At 46.5% G+C, this 23969-nt stretch overlaps 1 protein-coding gene across 1 annotated transcript in view; it reads right to left on the reverse strand.

Annotated features, from left to right (window-relative positions):
- Positions 1–6243: 6243 nt before the first annotated feature.
- Positions 6244–23969, reverse strand: part of USP35 (ubiquitin specific peptidase 35) — a 57638-nt gene continuing 39912 nt past the window's right edge. The window contains exons 9-11 of the mRNA XM_054015777.1: positions 15075–15181; positions 12744–13980; positions 6244–8208 (exon numbers count right to left, since the gene is read on the reverse strand). Of these exons, the coding sequence (XP_053871752.1) occupies positions 8038–8208; positions 12744–13980; positions 15075–15181 (1515 nt within the window). The 3' untranslated portion in view covers positions 6244–8037. The remainder of the gene's footprint in view (positions 8209–12743; positions 13981–15074; positions 15182–23969) is intronic.

A 23969-nucleotide genomic window follows, 5' to 3' on the forward strand; every position in this document is an offset into this window, starting at 1 on the left:
GGGGGAAATAGTGAGGTGGCAAAATGTGCAGAGGATACAAAACTACTCAAGATAGTTAAGTCCCAGGCAGACTGCAAAGAGCTACAAAAGGATCTCTCAAAACCGGGTGACTGGTCAACAAAACGGCAGATGAAATTCAATGTTGATAAATGCAAAGTAAGGCACATTGGAAAACATAATCCCAACTATACATATAAAATGATGGGGGGTTAAATTAGCTGTTACCATCAAGAAAGAGATCTTGGCGTCATTGTGGATAGGTCGCTGAAAACATTCCCTAAATGTGCAGCGACAGTCAAAAACGCGAACAGAATTTTGGGAATCATTAACAGAAGGATAGATAATAAGACAGAAAAGATCATCTCGCCTCAATATAAATCCATGGTATGCCCACATCTTGAATACTGTGTGCAGATGTGGTCGCCCCATCTCAAAAAAGATATATTGGAATTGGAAAGGGTTCAGAAAAGGGCAACAAAAATTATTAGGGGTATCGAATGGCTGCCATATGAGGCGAGATTAATAAGACTGGGACTTTTCAGCTTGGAAAAGAGATGACTAAGGGGGGATATGATAGAGGTCTATAAAATCATGACTGGTGTGGAGAAAGTAAATAAGGAAGTGTTATTTCCTCCTCATAACACAAGAACTAGGGGCCACCAAATGAAATTAATAGGCAGCGGGTTTAAAACAAACAAAAGGAAGTATTTTTTCACATACAGTACAGCCAACTGTGGAACTCTTTGCCAGAGGATGTTGTGAAGGCCAAGACTATAACAGGGTTCAAAAAAGAACTAGATAAATTCATGGAGGATAGGTCCACCAATGGCTGTTAGCCAGGATGGACAGGGATGGTATCCTGAGCCTATTTGCTAGAAGCTGGGACTGGGCGACAGGAGATGGATCACTTGATGATTACCTGTTTTGTTCATTCCCTCTGGGGCATTGGTCACTGTCGGAAGACAGGATGCTGGGTTAGATGGACCTTTGGTCTGACTCAGTGTGGCTGTTCTTATGTTCTTAAATAAAGGTGTAGGACTGTAGGGGTGCATAGGGTAGGTAGGGCTATGCCTCTGCGTATCAGAAACAGAATCAAGACCAGGCGTCTTTCTCTTGTTAAAGTGAACTTGGTACTGGTGAAATATGTTCTGGAGATGAGCTGCAGAAAGCTTAACACATGGCCAGAGCCAGTGCAAAGTTCCTCATGCTCTCTCACTGCGCATCAGCTTTTACCTTCAGGAACCACCTCTGGGGTAGCTCAGTCACCATCCCAGACAGTCACTGACCCATCTCTTGAGACTGAAAACAATGTGGTCATGGACAACTGGATTGAACCCAGCAAGTTAGCAATAAATACAATTATAAGGGCATCTTTTTTTCAAGATTGAAACCTCCTTTTTTATAGTAAGGGACATTTTAGAAGTTACTTCTCACCCACCCTTAGAGAGGCAGGATGGCCTTATGGTTAAGGCTCTGTAGCAGGACTGCAGAGATCTGTGTTTAATTGCTAGGTGTGCCACAGATTTCCTTTTTGACCCTGGACAAGTCACTTAGGCTTGGTCTACACTAAAAAAATTAGGTTGGTTTAACTACATTGGTCGGGGGGACGGTGTGTGTGAAAAATCTGCACCCCTGAGCAGCATAGTTAAGCTGATCTAAGTCCTTGTGTAGTTCATCAACCTATATACTGCCTCTTGGGGAAGTGGCGTATCTATATGTAACACCGACAGCCCCCAGTTGTGGGCAGGCAGGATCGAACCTAGGGCCTACGGAGCTTAGTGCGTGAGCCTCTACTGCATGAGCTAAAAGCCAACTGGCTGTTAGCTAAGGCTGTAGATGCAATCTCCCTCTCTAAGTGGTCTCAATGCCACTAGATGGGACAGAACAGCACACCCAGGAGGTGTGTGGGTTACATATACAGTGTGTCAGCGCAGGTACTGTCTACACTGAAGCACTACAGAGGCGCAGCCGTGCCACGATAGCAGTTTTAAGTGTAAACAAGCCCTTAAACTCTGTCTCTGTTTCCCATCTGTTAATGGGGGTGATCATACTTCATTTCTTCCACCCTGTTGTCCCTCTTGTCTATTTAAATTGTAAGCTCTTCAAGGCAGAGACTGTCTCTTACAATGCGTATGTACAGCACCCAGCACAATGGAGGCCTGGATCTCAGATGACACCTCTAGTGCCACTGTAAGACAAATAATAAAGCGAAGTTTCGTAGAAGTCAAACATTTGGAATCCCTCATGGACACAAGGGTTACACAATATACTGGTAATAGTGAGTATATCTGTACTTTTTAATTGGGTTACTTTTAAACTATATAATTACAGAGCTTGGGCCATATTCTGATCTCATTTGTAATGGTGTAAATCTGGAGTAACTCCACTAAAATGACAGGTTTCAGAGTGATAGCCGTGTTAGTCTGTATCAGCAAAAAGAACGAGGAGTCCTTGTGGAACCTTAGAGACTAACAAATTTATTTGGGCACAAGCTCCTGTATTTTCCTATGCATGCATCCGATGAAGTGGGCTGTAGCCCACGAAAGCTTATGCCCAAATAAATTTGTTAGTCTCTAAGGTGCCACAAGTATTCCTCGTTCTTTCCACTAAAATGGTTGTTCTTAGCTAGTGGCCTTAATGGGGCTATATGCTAGGTTTACAACAGTGTAATTCAGAGCAGAATTTTTCTACTGGATTTAACATGGCGCAGCTAATAACTTAGTAGGAATACAATTCTGATTTTTGCAAGTCCTTTATTTCTGTTATGATATATATAAAAGCAGGGGAACGGAGATCCTTTTTGCAACTTGTGTATCATTTAGTGCTGTTTATTTAAACCTCTTCCCCCGGAGCCCTATTCTTACTATCAATAACCGTAAAGAGCAGGGGAAATTGTTAATTCCTTAAAATCACTCAATAGACATAGCTGTCTACATAATGATTTGAAAGAAATAGAAGACACAGTCAAATAGCAGCAATAATCCCATAGAAATGATCTAGTGAGGCTGTCGCAGAATTGCGGCGATAGTGGTCACAGTCCTGCATCCTTTGTCATTTTTTGTTTTTTATCTATATTGATACAGATATACATAACAAGAAAAAAACTGACTGTAGATGCTCAGTATTTTACAGTACAGCCTGGGTTTAATAATGGTCTTTCCTTTGTGCCCTGGAGTTTCAAAGGATGAGACACATCTGTCCTCTGAAAACTGCCTTGAGTCATGTGCCATCTCTGTTCCTGCCCGCCCACCCGCCCGCCTTGTTGCTAATGGATCAAATGAGTGCCCAGAGCTGTTTTGGGAGTACAGCCCTCATTCATGGCTCCGATGCTAGTGTAGCGCAGCATACGAGCAGGCCAGGGCAGGCTGATGAAGCGTTACTGGCAGGGAATTAAAAGCAGATTCAGATGAACTCTTAGGGGAGTGTAATCAGCTTGTTCTGCACTGAGGTATCAAATGCTAGTGTAGTACAAGCCCTCAGACACCCCCACTTCCTGTCCCTGCCCCAACAAAATGACACCTCCATAGACCCCCAACTGCCGTAAGTAGGCCCTGCTTCAGTGGGCAGAAACCACACTCCTAGCCCACAATACCCATTTCACACAGCCACTTATTGCACTGGCCTAATCAGTGATGATTATTCCCAGACTCTGGCCTGACACGGGTGTGAGGAGAATCAGGGGCCTTGTGTAGCCCCTGTGCAGAGTAGCTATGCCAACAGGCGGGAGTCTCCCATTGGCGTAGATAATCCATATCACCGAAAAGCGGTCGCTAAGTTGACGGAAGAAGTCTTCACTACCAAGTTAGGTCAACCCAGCTACATCACTCAGAGATTTGAAAAACCACACCCCTGAGTGTTGTAGTTAAACCAATTTAACCACGGTGTAGACAGCGGTAGGTCAATGGAAGAATTACTCCGTCGACCCAGCTATCACCTCTTGGAAAGGTGGATTATCTATGCCAAGAGGAGAACCCCTCCTGTCAGCGTAGGTAGGATCTACACTGAAGCGCTCCAGTGGCCCAGTTGCAGCACTACAAACACAAAATGATATAGTCATTTACGAGCCTCATAACAGCGGCCATACTGGGTCAGACCAGAGGTTCCTCTAGCCCAGTACCCTGTCTTCTGACAGTGTCCAGTGCCAGATGCTTCAGAGGGAATGAACAGAACAGGATAGTTATTGAGTGATCCATTTGCTGTCACCCGCTCCCAGATTCTGGCAGTCAGAGGCTAGGGACGCCCAGAGCATGGGGTTTGAACCCAAAACATAGGGTTTGAACTCTTTTTTAAACCCAGTTATAGTTTTGGCCTTCACAACATCCCCTGGCAATGAGTGACACAGGCTGACTGTGTGTTGCGTAACGAAGCCTTATTGAAAGTCAACAGCTTAAATGGGACATGGGCTCCTAAGTCACCTACAGCTAGATTTACAAAGGTATTTAGGCATATAAAGATGCAGGCAGGCCCTAGAGTCAGCTCCACAAAGGGATTTAGGTGCATAACTGCCATTTAAGCATCTAAATCCAAAACTGAGATCCTCAAGCTCTGCTCAGCTGCTGCCTAATTCTCTAGGCACCTACAGTCTCTCTAGGTGCCTACAGTTCCGCTGGAAGGCACCAAAATGCCTAAAAAATCCACCTCTGGGCATGCAGCAATCTACCTGCCCGGGCACCAAGCTCACATCTAAGCTCCAACAGGGTTATCAAACTAGGCATGCCCCTCAATCTCTCTCAATCTCTTCTGTTGAAGCTGTTCCACTGTGTATAACTAAACATCCATTGGAGCAGGGGTTTGGAATACAGGCCTCCCACAGGTGGGGTGAGTGCTCAAACAGTGGGCTGCACAGAGGGGCGGGGACTGCTACCACCACCTCCCCCTCCTCATATGAGGAAGGGCTTAGGAGCCTACGCTGGCGGTTGGCTTTGTGGATTCCAGTCCTAGGTGCCTAACTCTCCCCACGCATTGTATAGGGAGTCTGGGCTCCTAACAAAGGGCCACAGACTCCACTAGATGGCAGGGTTCTGTGATGGGGTGTGTAGCCCACACAAGCCTTGAGTGGGTTAACATGGGCCAGGAAGGGCCAGTTATCCTGAGATGCTGCGCCTGGAGGGAAACCAGCCTAAGAAAGGCTGGGTAGGAAGAAGCCCAGGGAAACAGTAGCAAGGAATGGGACAGTGCAGACCTTGGCTGCTGGTCATAGGGCCCCTGGGCTGGAACGAAGCATAGAGGGAGAACTGGCAAAGTGGCACATGACCCGGAGATGTGGAACAGAGACCATCTGAGACAGCATCCAGGCAGCTTGCCCAGTGGGACTTTGTTACCCAGAAAGGGGAGGAACCATATAGTGACCTGGCTGAGTCACAAAGAGAGAGAGCACCTTGAGATGTGAAGAGAGAGATGAGCCACAGCGTGAGTAACCAACAGCAGGAGGAGCCAGATGGGGAGAGCGCTAATTTCCAGACCTACCTCCAAGGAGGTGGACCTGTGGCGAGTGGAACCCCCTTTAAAGGTACCTAAAAGTTAGGTGTTGTGACGCTGAGTTTAAGTCCCTTTGTGGATCTAGCCCCTACTGGGAAATTCAAACCTGCCTGAGCAGGTCAGCTAACTCCCAGTGATTGCAGACGCCACTGTTGAAAACTTCACCCCAAATCTAAGAGTTTCACGAGTCAAGCCTGATTATTTTCCCATTATTTCCTGCCTTTACCTCGCAATACCATGAACTCTGATATAGTTAAATGGTGTGAAAGTCCTGAATGGCTTCTAAGAAGCTTGAGAGTTTCTTTCCATTTATCAGCCATTTCACTGCTTTTCAAATATTTTCAAAAGTGGCGACTGGTTTTGGGTGTCTCAGTTTATTTAGGTGCCCATCTTAAAACCTGGTTATTTTTTAGCAGTACTGAGCGCCTGCAGCTCCCATTGATTTCAGCTGGAGTTGCGCATACTCAGCAGCTCTGAAAATCAGGCCCACAGTTGGGCACCCAAAATGAAAATTGCAACAGAGGGTCCTGTGGCACCTTTGAGACTAACAGAAGTATTGGGAGCATAAGCTTTCGTGGGTAAGAACCTCACTTCTTCAGATGCAAGTAATGGAAATCTCCAGAGGCAGGTATAAATCAGTATGGAGATAACGAGGTTAGTTCAATCAGGGAGGGTGAGGTGAGCTTCTGGAGATTTCCATTACTTGCATCTGAAGAAGTGAGGTTCTTACCCACGAAAGCTTATGCTCCCAATATTTCTGTTAGTCTCAAAGGTGCCACAGGACCCTCTGTTGCTTTTTACAGATTCAGACTAACATGGCTACCCCTCTGAAAATGAAAATTGTGACCCTAGTTTTACTCAACTATAAGTTCCTTTCACTGAGGTCAAACACGCACTGAATGCTGCCTTCAGTGAGAGTTACCATCTCCACTCTTCCTCTCTTCAAGATGAGCAAAGAAGTTGCCGCTAGGCCACTGAGGAAAGACTAAGGAGGAATTCTGGGTTCTCACTCTTCCAGACTGCGTAAAGAGGAGGCAACTAAATCTTGCTACAGTTGCTCCCAGATGGAAGTGAAGAGGAGCCGATCTTACCACAGCTTTCTCTTCCTGGGAATTAGCATATATAAAATATGGGGAGGGATTTCAGAGGCATCCTGCAGTTCCCAGAGCCCCCTTGCAACTGCAGAGCATGGAGCGGTCCTGCCACCGCTACACGAGGTGAAAAGGAGAGACTTTGCCAGACAGACCCTCTTCTCGTGTAGTGCAATTCCCTCATGGTGGAACAAAGATGCGCACACTTCACTACAGAAAGGTGCGACGCCCTAATTGTAATGAGAGTTTTGCCTGAATAAGAGCCCTGGAGTGGGACTCTGCATCTGCTGATCCTTCAGAAAAAACCGAACGGGGGCTGGAATGATTAGAAGTGAGAGGAAATTGTGCTAGTGCTGGGCAAACAGAACTGAACAAATAGCTCTCCTTCCACAATTGATCTGTTGCATTTAGCCTCTCTAATAGACTTCCTGTTTTTGTCATTTGAATTTAATTTCAGGATTTGGGGGGTCTTTTGTTCTATGGATACACAATATTCACACACGCACCACAGTCAGCAGTGGGAATTGAACCCAGCCCCTCTGGCATAAACAGCACAACTCCATCCCACTCACACCAGAGGAGTCAGCCCTGCAGGAAGTGAGTAAGCAGCAGACTATAAGAGTTGTTGGGGACCAGCCACTAGAGAGAGTCGTGATCACAGACACTAGGCCAGTGTATTATACTGGCATCCCATGCTCCATCTTGAATCAAAGAGCCTGGCTTCTAGGATTAAGATGGAGCTGTGGCTGCTGCACCCAGTGATCTCAACAAGGCGAGATTTCCAGAAGTGACTAGCAATTTTAAGGTGTCTCAGGTTTTGGGTGCCCAAAATGGGATGCCTTAAAGGGGGCCTGATTTTCTGAGGGCAGGTACTCAGCACTTTCTGAAAATCAGGCTCCTTTAAGTGGTATGGCAAGTTGGGCACCCAAAACCTGAGGCATCTGAAAATCACCAGGCCCTTCTGGAAGATGTTGGCCATAGATCCCATTTCCGTGTGGAAGATTTGGGCTGTGCATTTGGGTCACTGGCGCTGCACTTGGTCTCTTCCAAAAGAGTCCTGTTTCCCTGCACCTCTCCCTGCCCCAGTCTTGATCGACGGTGTACCCAGCAGGCAAGACGATGCTACAGTTAAGAAAGTGGCACTTCCCTTAGTTATCAGTCGGTAGCTCGTCACCGCAGAGCTCAGCAGCTAGTAATATTATTTTAAGGCGTTCAGACCAAGTGCATAGAAAGCAACGGGAATCTCCATGTGCTAGTGATTTAACTCCAGCCAGCAATGTGTTCCCTGAATCGGCAGCAAGTCCTTCTACTTAGACAGGAATCAAACTCCTCTCCTTGGTAACGCTGACTTCAAAGGAGGTGAGAGGAGACGCTGGCCGCCGTGGGCCCAGCGGCTTGGTTAGAAATGAAGTTGAAGCGGGGCTTCTTGCTTGTTGGTTGTAGTTCGGGTTCGGGTTCAGTGGCGCCTTTAGAAGACTAGTCCATGAAACGAGCCTGAGCCTCCGCCCCCAGCAGCTGGACCGCAGCCCCCGGAGGAGCCTTCGTCATCCTTGTCTCTGTCAAAATCTCTCCACCACAGAGGGAATTTGGGCAAGGTGGAAATGTAGGCAGCTCTGTTCCTTGCTTCCTTTTCTTGCTCCTGGGAGAAAGGAAAAAAAAAAAAAAACAAGCCAAGCCTGTTTATCTGAAGTCTAGTGATCCAGGCACATCAGAGGACGGCATGTGAGAAAGCTGCTCCCAGATTCTCTCGAGGTAGAGAGGCTGGCTCCTGACACAGAGCTGCTGGCCCTAAACCAAAAAGAACGTGTGGTCTAGTGGATAAGGCATGAAACGTGGAAGTGGGGCTCCTAGGTTCTGCGTGACAGGGGGAAGCGACAGCTGATATTTCTAGTAGAAGCTCTGATTGAGGTGGCAAGGTGGTCCCGGCCACCATCAATGCCCATTACTGAATTCACAGTAGGCTGAAGAGAAACAAAAACACCCTCCCTGATCATGCAAGGCGCCAAGGTCCTCAAACACTTGTTTAAAGTCAGCAGGAGCGGAGGATGCTCGGTGTCTGGCAGGCTTGGGCCCTAGAAACCTGACTCTGCTTTAGAAGCCTGTAAAAGGTGTGAAGACCTTGGGGACATACCCCAACCAAGACCTCCTGTGGGTGAGTCTGCATCTCCGAGATACATAAGAAAGTTATGTCCTTTCTTCTGACTGTTCTAGAGATCACAGCTCTGCTATCTCGGTGCGTGAAGCACAGACAGCAGCGAGAGGGGGAAGAACCCAGACAGAGGAGCATAAATGAAAAGCAGTGACTATTTCATACCACAATAGCAGACAGAGAACAAGTAACAAGAGGGACAATTGCTAGTCAATGCCAACTGGTCCACACTAACCTCCCACTTCGAACTAAGGTACGCAAATTCAGCTATGTTATTAATGTAGTTGAATTCGAAGTACCTTAGTTCGAACTTACCGCGGGTCCAGATGCGGCAGGCAGGCTCCCCCGTCAATGCCGCATACTCCTCTCGCCAAGCTGGAGTACCGGCGTCGATGGCGAGCACTTCCGGGATTGATCCGGGATCGATTTATCGCGTCTAGACAAGACGCGATGAATCGATCCCAGAAGATCGATTGCTTACCGCCGGACCCGGAGGTAAGTGTAGACCTACCCTAACTGAGTAAAGGGAGGAATTCCTTCCTATTGGGTTCTTCTCTCTGGAACAGGTCCTGTTACTTCTGATGGGATACCCCTGCTGCTTATGAAAGTTTAAACTCAAACTGTTAAGGAAGATTGTCCTGTTTCTATTCCGAGTTCACGCATCTTCTTCCTGCTTTCCAGACTTCTTGGAGAACATGAGGGTCAGACCCTCAGTTGCTGTAAGTTGGCGCAGCTGATTTCAATCAAACTAACTGATCTGACACCAGCTGAGGAACTGGCCCTAACCGCATAAGCCCACTCTCCTGTTACATATTCTCAGTAAAGTCGCCAGTTCCCTCGATAGGCCTAAATTTCTCTCTTTATGTCACACTATAAAGCAATGATGAAAAGCTGTTGCTGACCCTGGGGGAAGGGTCAGGCTCTGTACAGACCTGCCATTACACAGGAGTGGGCATGAATGACAAATGGACATAGGGGATCAAACCTCACACGGTCCTGAGTGGGTCATACCCACCTCTGACAGGCGACCCCCTTCTTTTGCCCTGTGGCAACCCTTGTCTGGCTTGCCCTGGCAGTAAAGTCTCATTGAATTGGTCTATAGCAGGGGTAGGCAACCTGCGGCATGCAAGCTGATTTTCAGTGGCACTCACACTGCCTGGGTCCTGGCCACCAGTCCAGAGGGCTCTGCATTTTAATTTAATTTTAAATGAAGCTTCTTAAACACTTTAGAAACCTTATTTACTTTTCATACAACAATAGTTTAGTTATATATTATAGACTTAGAGAAAGAGATCTTCTAAAAACATTTAAATGTATGACTGGCACGCGAAACCTTAAATTAGAGTGAATAAATGAAGACTCAGCACACCACTTCTGAAAGGTTGCCGACCCTTGGTCTATAGACAAGGGCTCACCCCCCCCCCCCCCCCCGCTCCCGCCCCAACCCCATCACACCGCCTTTGTACAGGCAGTCACAGCAGAGAGTCCCTTGGAAGCAGGGCCGGCTCTAGGTTTTTTGCTGCCCCAAGCAAAAAAATTTTTGGCTGCCCCCCACCCCAGTCCTGGGCTCTCCCCCCTGCCCCAGCTGCACCCTCCTGCTGCCCCAGCTCTGGGTCACTGGTAACTCGCTCCCAGGGCGGGTCATTCAGCAGGAATTTTGGATGTGCACAGAACACAGACAGGATTGGTTCCCATATGGTTACAGAACTGCAGTAAAGTGGAACAATTTTCAGCTTGTGTGATTGGAGGATATCTGGATGCATATTATAAGACTGTCCTACATAAATGAGGAAAAGTTGAGGTGCCTTTATTTTCCATTCTTTGTTTCTATGGGGAATGCACTATCATGGTCTCCCTTTTAAACAAATAAAACTAAAATTAAAAAAAAAAAAAAGCAATGGCTGTTGAAAATAGCAATTCCAGTCCTAATAACCACTGGGAAGCATTTCTTGCTCAATTTATTCTACTTTTTCTACAGCAAGTTACAGTGGATCAGTACATTTGATTTGGGAGAAATGAAGTAACAGCCGCCCAAACTGAGCTTGAGCACTCCTGAATTCTGAGGTGTTCAAATCTGGAAGGCAGGTGCTGGGGGGGAGCTGTGGCTCCGCAGGGGAGCACGCAGCATGTATGCAGCAACGTGTCTGGCGCTGCGCGAAGCCAGACACGCTGGTCTGAGTGGCACGGTAAGAAGGCTGGGAGGTTGGAGAAGGGGTAGGGGGTTCCGGGAGGGGGCAGTCAAGGGACAGGGAGAAGGGGGGGTTAGATGGGTCAGGGGTTCGGGGGGGGGCAGTCAGGGGACAGGCAGCAGTTGGATAGGCATGGGGGGGGGGGGGGAGGGAGAGCCCAGGGCTGGGGCGGCAGGGGGTGTGGGTGGGGGAGAGCCCAGGGCTGGGGCAGCAGGGGAGTGCAGGTGGGGGCCAGAGCTGGGGCAGCAGGGAGTGTGGGCGGGGGGGCGGCAAAAAACCTAGAGCTGGCTCTGTTCCTACCATTCACAGCAAGCTGCAGATTTCAGTTCCATACTCCTTTCCCACACCCTTTCCCGTTGCTAGTGGCCAAGGGAATGCTGGGAAATGTAGTTCTTTCCCTGCTCCAGGGCTGGCTCTATAGGCAGGGAGCTAACCAAGGAACTACAGCTCCCAGGGCCCCCTGTTGGTTCTCAGCTCCCATGCTGGATTCATGCACCCCTTGCAAATCTGCCGCCCCAAGCAACTGCTTGCTTTGCTGGTGCCTAGAGCCGGCCTTGCTTGGAAGGAGGGTGACTGACCCCACCGTAGTGCGGAGAGGTCCAGCATGCATCCCTGCCTACCACTCACCTTCCATAGGACCATTCCACCCGAGTGAGCCTGGAGACTGAACTGCCCTCCCATCCTTAGCCTTGATCTGGAGGGATCGGCCCTGAGGCATTATTATTCTGGCAGGATGGGAGGAAGCTTTATGCTGCCGCTACTCTTGCTGTAGCCATTGCGTGTACGAGGGAGGCCTTCTGGCTCAAGGGCTGGCAGTGCAGCACCTCATCTGAGGACTAAAGTCACTCAAACACCTAAACGAAGCCATGCCAAAACCTTCTGTACAATTCAGGCTAGGTCAGCAGCACTCTAGACAGTGCACTGTTAGTCCCAGAAACCAGCTGAAGTCTGGCTACAAATGCACAGACCATGCTGACAGCAAGGCGGGCATGAGAGGGAGAAATGTACATGTAGCTGGTTGGGATGATTCTCCCCAAATAGCCATAGAGCTGTAGCCACACTAAGTGAATGCCCTTATGCCTACGGTCTGTCTGGTATAAAAAACACGACACACACAAGAGCAATGGGTGGAATGTACTTAAGGAATAAGACGAGGAGGCAGGAAATGGATGTTCTCTGCCACAGCCATCTTGTGTGTGACCTTGGGCAAGTCACTTTGCCTCTCTGTGCCTCAGTTTCCCTATCTTTAAATGAGAATAATCCTTACGTTACTGGTGTGTTAAGGGGATTATTTCGCCGCTGTTGGCAATGCACTCAGATTTGATGGTAATGAATGAAAATGCCTGTCAGCATACATGTATATAGCATCCTTCATAGCAGTCCCAGGTGCTTACTGTACCAAGCCCAGTTGAAAGCAACACATAAGATAGGACCCTAGGTTAGGATTTAGGAGATCTGGGTTCTAATCCTATCTCTGCCACCAACCTGCTGTGTGACCTTGGGCAAGTCGCTTCCCCCTCTGGGCCTATTTTCCCCCTCCCACCCTTTGACCTGTCTATTTAGACTGTAAGCTCTTCAGGACAGGGAGTGTCTCACTCTGTGTTTGTGCATTGCCTGGCGCAATGGGGCCCTGATCTCAGTTGGAGCTACTCTTAAACAAATAATAATGAAACTCTTTACATTTGGATTTAAAAGGGAGGTGAGATTCAGCTTTTGGGAGCCACGTGTGTAACCTACAGGCCTGCTCCCACTGAAGCCAAGAGAAAAGCTGACACTGATTTCGATGGAAGCAGAATCATTCCCCTAAACCATGGTGCTGAAGGTAAATGAAGTTACCTGCAAATACAGGATGTTATCTTTGGAAATGGCTTCCATCAAGTCTTTATTGGGAGAAGGTTCCCCGTGCAGCCGGACGGCATCTGAAACGGCCTCGTGCACAGCCCAGCTCTGCTTGCATGGCCGTTGCCTGTAGAAGAGCACGTAGGCCGTGTCTTTGGGGAAGAAAGAGGTCACGTTGCTGACCGATTCGAAGGAGGAAAAGGACACCCTGGTGTCGTTGAAGAGGTACCACTGGATTTCAAAGTCCAACTGCTTGTCTGACGTGCTTTTCTGTGCCCCGTCCCTTGGCTGGCTGCTGGCACTAGTACTGGTACACTCTCTGGCATAACAATAGTAATGACCACTCTCTGAGGAGACTCCGGAATGGACCACCACGCTACAGAGATCATACTCCACGGACACAAATCCATTGCATGAGGCAGCCCTGTCATTCCTGTCCTGGCCTACTTCACCGGAGTCCTCCGAGGCAACCAGGACCGGCAGCTTCAGCACCAATGGAATTGAGACGTTATCCAGGATCTTCTTCCTCTTCATGGTCCTCAGGTCAAAGGAGAACCTTAACAGGGTGAGGACGAGGTAGTGTGGCCCCTCCGTCAGCTCGGCCACTTTCTCCGCATCTTGCAGGGAAGCACACTTCTCACAGTGATATTTATTCTCGGATGTCAGCACCTCCGGTGATAAGAAATAGTTGATCAAGTCCGGGACAGATCTGGAGTCCTCGGAGCCACAGGTCTGCTCTCCAAAAGCCAACAGTGGATCTTTCGCTTTCTCCAAGCTGACATGATCTCTGTCGGATCTCAAGATGAAAGGAGTCTCTTGTCCCTCTGCTTCCTGGAACCCTACTGTTTCTATTGGCAAGAGCTGGATGGGAGGTTCTCCAGACACGGGGTGCTTCCTTTGCCTCCTTGGAGATTCCGTTAGCTGACTCTGTGGTTTTATGGGTGGCTCAATAATCTGTGGGCCAATTTCTTCCACTGGTAAAACCGCTATGTGGCTCTGCCGACGCACGTGTCTGTTGGACGGTGGGAAAGCCAAGGACAGGTCTGTGAAGGCTTCTTCTCGGGAGGAGACATTTAGACACTTCAGACAGCGGATTTTTGTCATCATCTTACCCCCGAACATTTTCTCAATTAATGTCTTGTTTAAGTAGTGGCGCTCCTCAGCCTGAGGCATCAAGTTGGACTCTTTAAGCTTTTGGTAAATTCTTTTCCCAGTTTTCTCTTCTTCATGTAACCTTTGGCAGAGGAAAAAAACCTGCATTAGAAATAACACAACACACCAGTAACCTCCAACGTGTGGTCCCTCCTCCATAGACAGCCTCTCACTACTTATTTGTTTCACACCCAACCCTCTAGGAGGTTGATGTACTTTCAGCTTCTCAACACTTTCGGCCAAAGACTTTCACTCTATGGAGTTTTGTCTCGTTAGGGCTCAGCACAGCCGGTGGCTCCCCACACTGTAAAGATTGGCAGCTCCATCCCGTGTGGGCACAGAGGATCCTGCCTGCTATGGTCTTTCTGCCTGAGTGGCGGTGAGGGGATGGGATTTGGGGTGTATACACTTTTCATGTGCTACACACCCTATTTCTGCCAGAGCAACTTTGCGTGCCCACCTGCAGCTGGGAGGGATTTGAAGGGGATCTGTGGCTTTTGAGCTACAGAGAGAGAGAGAGAGAAATTTTAGACAAAAGTCAAAATTTCAAACAAGGGGCGTTTTTTTATTTAAACGTTTGTCATTCAAAAATAGTCAGATTTTCCCACACACTTGGCTGAGACAATCCCCTTTGCCTTCAGGGTGAATGTGGCAATTTTCAGGCCAAACTGATTTTTCAAGGCAAAGTTTATACACAGGAGAGCCTAAAGTAGGGCTTTATAATTGAAGCTGCGACTAGAACCCTTGTCCTTCAGCTCCAAACACAGTGCTCCATCATGTGAACAAAAGAACCCCCTTGGGCCCTAGCTGACATTACTAGCTTCCTTATCGCCTCAGTAGCCCAGCCATTCTAGGGTAACCTTACTCACTCAGACCCCCAGCACCAGTACATTACTCACCTGTGAGTCAATACAATGTTTAGAAAGCCTTGGAAATGATCACTGATATTAGTTGTCCAAAATCATTCATGAAAACCTTCCAACTTTCTCTCTAGGAAACAATCCCACATTGGCAGGGGATGAGCACAATGACCCAGACGAACAGCTGTTTGCATCTCTGTTATAATTTATCATGTTGTGTTTAGGAGGCCCTGCCTTGTACAAATCCAGAACAAAGAGAACTGCCTCCTGCCCCAAAGAGTTTACACTCTAAATGTGTACAAAGGCTGCCACTTACCGATCCAGCAGGTACTTCAGGTATTCGGAACAGTCCTGCTGAGCTCCGGGGCTAAACCAAGGAGGCCAGGAGGCCGAGAGGAAGCCTTCAGGTGAGATAGCAGGTCGCTGGCAGCAACAAAACGAGAGGAAGAGAAGCTTTTAAGGCCAGATCCCACTCCCATTGGGCATCACTTTCCATTCACATCAATGAGAGTTGGGTCAGGCCCTTGCAGACAGTCAGTCAGTGAAACCTGTTGGGAGGCAGTGTAGCACTCATCAGCGAAAGTCAGGGATAGAGTGCCTTGTCCCTTTAAGGATTGAAGGTCTGCTACGGGGGCCAAAGGGGACAGCTCTGGTTACACCAGAGTGGTGTGTGCTCTGAAAAGACTGAGCGGGGCTTGTGCAAACTGCGTTTGTTTTGGGGGAGGTGATACTAAGTTTAACAAAAACTCCAGTTTTAAAACTGTCCCTGGAGTGTAACATTAGCAGGACAATAAAAAGATTTCTTTAGAATGCCGGTACACTGCAAACTCCGGGAGTAGGGTGGCCACTGACACATCCCCAGAATATAGGGCAACCCCACTCCCGCCGGCGTGACCCCACATGTGGATATGTTAGCAAATAAAACCTGTACCAAAACATTGCCACATTCCTGTGTATTATCGTAAAAGACTAATTCTGATTTTTTTGGCAAGCTCGACAATGCAACAGCCTGCAAACCCTGCATTCAACTCTGTGTATGATTACACAAAACGGCATGAAAAATTACGTCACTCAGAACTTTCTCAATAAAAGACGGTGTTCGTTTGTGTGTAGGGAACAATGTGACAATGTAAAGACAGTTAGGCTTGCTAGCAAGAAGCAGATTGTGTGGTGTGCCTGATTCACAGAATACCATAGCCCTTTATCGGTGCCCATTCCAGGCCTTCAGAAGTTCTTTGTTCTTGTTCAGCGTACATATTCTTGCATTCCTCTGTTGAATTGACACATATATGGCGCTCTGCTCTCATGACCTCTGCATCCTTTCATTTGTCCAACCTGTAGGGTGACCAGATGTCCCAGGATTTTATAGGGCAGTCCCGATTTTGGGGTCTTTTTCTTATATAGGCCCTATTACTCCCCACCCCCTTCCCGATTTTCCACACTTGCTGTCTGGTCACCCTACCAAGCTGTGATCATCAGAAAGAAAACCGTCTCCGTGTGAGCATTGCCACCTGGTACCGAAGAGATGTAACAGCTGATTTTCTTCAAGTTCTTGAAGTTGCCCTGTGCTTTGGTGAAATTTTCCGGGTACCTCTCTTCACGAGGCAGGCAATTCTTTCATGCAAGAGAAGAGATTAGGCTTTCTATCGTGCCAAATTCTTCATTCTTTCACACTACAAGCGCAAACAGCTTCAGAAAAATTCTTCAAAGCTGATGGGTTTTTCAAGAGCTAACTTGGACACTTTGCTGTGAAGGCAAAATGAAGTCAAACTTGTCATGCAGATACTTCTTTGTTCTTTCATAAAGGTCGTGAAGCCCTTTTTACACCTTCCAAGGATATCTTGAGTAAGTCCCTGGAGCACAGAATTCACATGTATCCAAAGAACTTGTCCCTAACCCTTCCCTCCAGTTTCATATTCAGTCCCTTCGTAAGCTCATGCACCACTCTGAAAGAACACTAAAGCACTTGGCTTCTAAAGCCTCAATACAGCCCATGAATAGCTTCAGAGCATAGCTCACAAAGAGAAAATATAATTCAGCCACCTCACTGGTAGCCCCCTTGTTACCAAAGTATTTCCAGATTACTTTGGGACACTCCTCCTCTCCTAAACACTAGAAATCACTAGGTAGTGGGTTTCAGCACTTCAGTAAACTATTGACTGCCAGCAAAAGAGACAGCCACCTGGTAACGTGTCTCAATAGACTGCACTCTTCCACCTCACGGTCACAAATCGCCTTTTATTGTTCTGTTCCAGTAGCAGAAACGCTGAAGGGGGAATAAACCTTTAGAATTAAATGTTCGACATGGACAACGTTTTTCTGCAGCGTACTCTGTTGTGCTATGAAGAATGTGTGCTAAGCATCTGGCTGCCATAGTATCCCGGTTGGCATTTTTCAGTTTCTGGTAGGGGTGTCAAATGACGAAAAAAATTAAATCACAATTAATCGCAGTTTTAATCCCACTGTTAAACAATAATAGAATACCAATTTAAATTTATTGTAAATAGTTTTGGATGTTTTTCTACACTTTCAAATATAATGATTTCAGTTACAACACAGAATACAAAATGTAGAGTGCTCACGTTATATTATTATTTTTTATTACAAATATATTATTGGTATATCATATATACATACATATATTATATTCACACGTATATTATATATACACATATATATTATTTTTATTACAAATATATTATTTGTATATTATATATACATACTTATATTATGTACATATGTATATTATATATATACTATATATATTATTTTTATTACAAATATTTTATACTTTATACTATTTATCTTATTATTTTTTATTACAAATATTTGCACTGTAAAAAAAAGATAAGACTTGCAATCTACAAGTCAAAGCATGAAGGGGTATATGAATGTTCAGCCTATCTGGCATGTAAATACCTTGGAACGCTGACTACAACAGTGCCATATGAATGCCTGTTCTCACTTTCAGGTGACATTGTAAATAAGAAGCATTGTAGATAATTAGCAGCATTATCTCCTGTAAATGTAAACAAACTTGTTTGTCTGAGCGATTGGCTGCACAGGGAGTAGGACTGAGTGGACTTGTAGGCGCTAAAGTTTTACATTGTTTTGTTTTTGAGTGCAGCTATGTAAAAAAAAAATTCTACATTTGTTAGTTGCACTTTCATGATAAAGAGATTGCACTGCAATATTTGTCTGAGGTGAACTGACAAATACTAATTTTAGTTTATCTTTTTTACAGAGTAAATATTTGTAATAAAAATAATAATATAAAGTGAGCACGCTACACTTTGTATTCGGATATTTGTAATTGAAATCAATATATTTGAAAATGTAGAAAAACATCCCAAAATATTTATAATAAATGTAAATTGGTATTCTATTGTTGTTTAACAGTGCGATTAAAACTGCAATTAATCACAATTAATTTTTGTAATCAAGTTAATTTGTTTTGAGTTAATCGCTTGCGTTAACTGCGATTAATAGACAGCCCTAGTTTCGGGTAAACATTGTTATTATCTGCTGCATAGGCTGACAGCTTCAGCAAACTGAGGTCAAAAGCCTTGAGTTTTCCAAATGTTTCTGTGGCAAAGGCTTGCACAGTTTCCTGACTATCACTGTTAAATCCAGGAGAATCCTGTTTTCAAAGCTGAAATACCTTAAGACTAAAGAAAAACACTTTGCTGGCTCCCTTATTTAAAGAATCAGTGGTCAAATAGAAACATAGATCATTACTCTTAATATTTTCTAAATGCTTCTGAACTGAATATGGGGCTAAAATGTTCTTGCTCAATGCTTTTTGCCTTGCTTTTTCATCAAGTCAAGTCTTTAGCCACAGACAAGTCATGGTAAATAGTTTTATTAACTTTTACGCTACCGTTGATGCGTCATTAAAAATGGTGATGCATAACAGCATGGACCACTTTGCAAAGTTCAGCAGCAGTCACATTATCGGCATGAGGCGACACGCTTGCTTTGAAGAAGTTCTGCATATCAGCTGAAGTAGCTGCACTGCATGAGTTCTTCTGAAAAGTACAAACAGAAATGTGTTGATTCAAATCTCCTTTTCCATGATTGCTGACAGCTACATCACTCCTACGCAGGCTGCAAGATCTGCGATGCTCTCCGTTCCTACTTTCAGCAATGAACTCATATTCTTTCGGCCATTTGGGATTAAAAGACGTCTTGCGTTTCACAGCGCGGTGACTATAAACAAACTCCGAGACGATGTTGCCTTTATCGACTACAGCGGAGAACTGATTGTGAATCAGTGTTTGAGGGAACAAGCTATCTGTATGAACAGTGGTGTCGTCACCCTGATCATGGAGATTATTAATTTTCCAGCAGGGACCAGGATTTTTTAAAAGATTCAGAGATTTCCTATGGTTCAGATAGACTGACATGTGTTCCCCTACTACGGTGATGGGGCAAGCACAATATAAGAACCTAAAGAGCCCGATACCAAAAGGCCCAGCAGGGTACACTAAAGAAGCTTCTTTTTTGACTCTTGTATGCAAAATACTGGCTTCAGTGAAGTTCACACCTGCTTACCCCAGACCTGAATCTGACCCTCTGCTCTAAGTGAAGCAGCAGGTGTGAGCAAACCTAGAATCCCCCAGTCCTTTGGTTATGTTGCTACTTGCGACCCTTTTCTCCAAGGAATAGCTACATGTGGGGCCCACTGAGGTGATCCTAACACAAGCCAGACATTCCAGCTGCTTTTGAATGGCCTCAGTAATATGCATTTAACGTAAGCGGGTTATTCTGAGATACATCCATGTGCTGCTTCCACCACTGCTCCGAATAGGTGCAGAGGCAGTGGTGCCACACAAGTGCTGATAGCAGGTGCAGCAGTTCTGCTAGAAAGTCTCCCACTGTTTTCAGATGAGCCCTCGGGGCACCGTTAGAGAAAGACTGTTCCGTTGTTGGCTGCTCATCCAGAACAGAAGTTGGCTGTAAACCATATACGTTTCTCCTCTGTTTGGCGCATGAGCATCACTGACGTCTTCGATAAACCCAAGGCAGCAACGTGACCATGATGGAGTCACATGTTCTGCTTGGGAGAGTCAAGTGTGGCAGGCTCTGGAGTCTGGGTTTAAGAGCCTTTTAAGCACACTGTCTTTCATGGTTTTGTTCACACAGTTTACTGGTGCACCACAGGGAACAGACATGAGTTCCTGCTAGACCTGAGATTACTGGCGCAGTACCAGGGAACAGAGATGAGTTCCTGCTAGACCTGAGGTTACTGGTCCACCACCAGGGAACAGACATGAGTTCCTGCTAGACCTGAGGTTACTGGTGCAGTACCAGGGAACAGACATGGGTTCCTGCTAGAGCCTGAGGTTACTGGTGTACCACCCAGGAACAGACATGAGTTCCTGCTAGAATCTGAGGTTACTTTTAATATCAAGCCCTCCGTTCTAACAGTCTATCAACCTCCCCTCAGCCACCAGGCCCCAGTCCTTGGCCTTGATGCACAAAAGTTACTGGGGGTTGGACTAGATGACCTCCTGAGGTCCCTTCCAACCATGATATTTTATGATACTCTATGATTCTTTCTAATTAATTCAGTTTCAATCCTGTACTTCAGCCTTGCCCTCTCGATCTCTCTCTGACATCCCCCCTTGCTGTCTTCCTTTCATCTTAAATTTAACACGATCAAAAAAATGGAACTCCTTCCTGCATTTTCCTTCACTGTTGAGATATCACCATCTTTCGTATCTGCCACTCAGACCATTAACTTATGAGTCCTCTTTGATTCTTCCCTCTCCCGTGCCCCCACATCCAGCTGTGTTTTTCTCTCTGCTGTTTCTAAAATCTGACCTTTTTCATCCTGTGCACCCTGCACAAACACTGGTCCCTCCTCATAATCTCAAAATGCTGACTACTGTAACCGCCTTTTTGCTGGCTTCCCAAAGCCTGACAGGGGACAGCACAGAGGCCAGTTTGGCCCCCGGCCTGCAGAGTCTAACCAGCTGTTAGCCCCATCAAAGTATTGGCTGGCTGCCTGGTGTGCAGCCTCTAGCAGCCAAGGAGAGGGAAGGGCAGCTGGCACCGCCCCCACTAGCCTCCTCCGGCGGAGACAGATTTTCACCGGACAAAGCCACGTCTGGTTTTAATCACTCCCAGACAGGGACAGAACTTTACAAAACTAGGTCGGTCCCGCTTTAAACCAGACAAATAGCCTTTCTACTCAGGAACCAGGGCAAACTTCATTGGTGCATTGCAATTAGGGAGCATTCAGGGGTTAGAGTAAGGGAATAGGCCTCAGAAAACATGTTTTCTAGTCCCACCTCTGCCACTGTCCTGCTGTGTGACCTCAGGCAAGTCACTTAACCTCTCCGTGCCTCAATTTTCCCATCTGTAAAGCAGGGTCATTGAAATGGGCCTACATTTGTAAAGTGCTTTGAGATTCTCAAGGGAAAGGTGTTGTATAAGTGCATGCTTCATTTGTGTTATTTACTCTTTCAAATCAGACTTGAAATGAAGGTGTCAGCCACATACATGCCTTAAAATCTCATGGTGCATTTTCCATGAGCAGGAGCGTTTTCACCGCAGAGTCCTGGCTACATTTCATCATGGATAATGTTATTCTGTCTCTCTGAGGGCTCATGTGGAAGTGGAAATTCTTCACATTTCAACTCAGCCTCCTCTTCATTCTCCTCCTCCTCTACCTGCCACATGGGGCCACAACAGTGGTACCCCTAACTCACCCAGCAATATTGTCAATTTATCCAGCTACACACTCAACCCAGCAGAAGAGTCTGTCCTATCTCGGGGACTCTCTTTTTGACCCAGTACCCCCACGAACATGATACAGTTCTGCGGTGATCTGGAAGCCTACTTTCGCCGCCTCCAACTCAAAGAATACTTTCAAGATAACACGGAACAGTGCACTGATACACAGATACCCTCCCACCAACAACACAGAAAGAAGAACTCTACATGGACTCCTCCTGAGGGTCGAAATGATAGTCTGGACCTTTACATAGAATGCTTCCACCGACGTGCACAGGCAGAACTTGTGGAAAAACAACATCGCTTGCCTCATAACCTAAGTCATACAGAACGCAATGCCATCCACAGCTTCAGAAACAACTCTGACATTATACTCAAAGAGGCTGATAAAGGAGGTGCTGTTGTCATCATGAACAGGTCTGACTACCAGAAGGAGGCTGCCAGACAACTCTCCAATACCAAATTCTACAGGCCACTTTCCTCAGATCCTACTGAGGAATATACTAAGAAACTGCACCATCTGCTCAGGACACTCCCTACACTAACACAGGAACAAATCAACATTAGAGCCCCGACCAGGGTTATTCTATCTACTACCCAAGATCCACAAACCTGGAAATCCTGGACGCCCCATCATCTCTGGAATTGGCACACTCACTGAAGGACTATCCGGATATGTGGACTCTCTGCTTAGACCCTACGCCACCAGCACTCCCAGCTATCTCCGTGACACCACTGATTTCCTGAGAAAACTACAATGCATTGGTGCTCTCCCAGAAAACACCATCCTAGCCACCATGGATGTGGAGGCTCTCTACACAAACATCCTACACACAGATGGAATACAAGCTGTCAGGAACAGTATCCCTGATGATGACACAGCACAACTTGTTGCTGAGCTCTGTGACTTTATCCTCATGCACAATTATTTCCAATTTGGTGACAATATATACCTCCAGACCAGTGGCACCGCTATGGGCACCCGCATGGCCCGACAATATGCCAACATTTTTATGGCTGACCTGGAACAACGCTTCCTCAGCTCTCGTCCACTCACGCCCCTTCTCTACCTACGCTACATTGATGACATCTTCATCATCTGGACCCATGGGAAGGAGACTCCGGAAGAATTCCACCACGATTTCAACAGCTTCCACCCCACCATCAACCTCAGCCTGGACCAATCTACACGGGAGGTCCACTTCCTAGACACCACAGTACAAATAAGTGATGGTCACGTTAACACCACCCTATACCGAAAACCCACCAACCGCTAAGGATTAAACAAAGACTTCATGCCTCCAGCTTCCCACCCCGGACACACCACACGATCCATCATCTACAGCCAAGCGCTGAGGTACAACCGCATCTGCTCCAACCCCTCAGACAGAGACCAACACCTACAAGATCTTCACCAAGCATTCTCAAAACTACAATATCCGCACAAGGAAATAAAGAAACAAATCAACAGAGCCAGACATGTACCCAGAAGCCTCCTGCTACAAGACAAGCCCAAGAAAGAAACCAACAGAACTCCACTGGCCATCACCTACAGTTCTCAGCTTAAACCTCTCCAACGCATCATCAGTGATCTACAACCCATCCTGGACAATGATCCCTCGCTTTCACAGACCTTGGGAGGCAGGCCAGTCCTAGCCCACAGACAACCCACCAACCTTAAGCATATTCTCACCAACAACCACACATCACACCATAACAACTCTAACTCAGGAACCAATCCATGCAACAAACCTCGATGCCAACTCTGCCCACATATCTACACCAGCAACACCATCACAGGACCTAACCAGACCAGCTACATCATCACCGGTTCATTCACCTGCACATCCACCAATGTTATATATGCCATCGTGTGCCAGCAATGCCCCTCTGCTATGTACATTGACCAGACTGGACAGTCACTACGTAAAAGGATCAATGGACACAAGTCAGATATCAGGCATGGCAATATACAAAAACCTGTAGGAGAACACTTCAACCTCCCTGGCCACACAATAGCAGATGTAAAGGTAGCCATCTTACAGCAAAAACAACTTCAGGACCAGACTCCAAAGAGAAACTGCTGAGCTTCAGTTCATTTGCAAATCTGACACCATGAGCTCAGGATTAAACAAAGACTGTGAATGGCTAGCCAACTACAAAAGCAGTTTCTCCTCCCTTGGTGTTCACACCTCAACTGCTAGCAGAGGACCTCACCCTCCGTGATTGAACTAACCTCGTTATCTCCAGACTGATTCTTGCCTGCATATTTATACCTGCCTCTGGAAATTTCCATTACATGCGTCTGACGAAGTGGATATTCACCCACGAAAGCTTATGCTCCAATACATCTGTTAGTCTTAAAGGTGCCACAGGACTCTGTTGCTTTTTACAGATCCAGACTAACACGGCTACCCCTCTGATACTCTTCATTCTTAGGAGCATAGGAATTGTAATGGATCAGGCCAGT

The sequence above is a fragment of the Malaclemys terrapin genome, chromosome 1 (genome assembly GCF_027887155.1).
Source record: "Malaclemys terrapin pileata isolate rMalTer1 chromosome 1, rMalTer1.hap1, whole genome shotgun sequence".
Lineage (NCBI taxonomy): Eukaryota > Metazoa > Chordata > Testudines > Emydidae > Malaclemys > Malaclemys terrapin.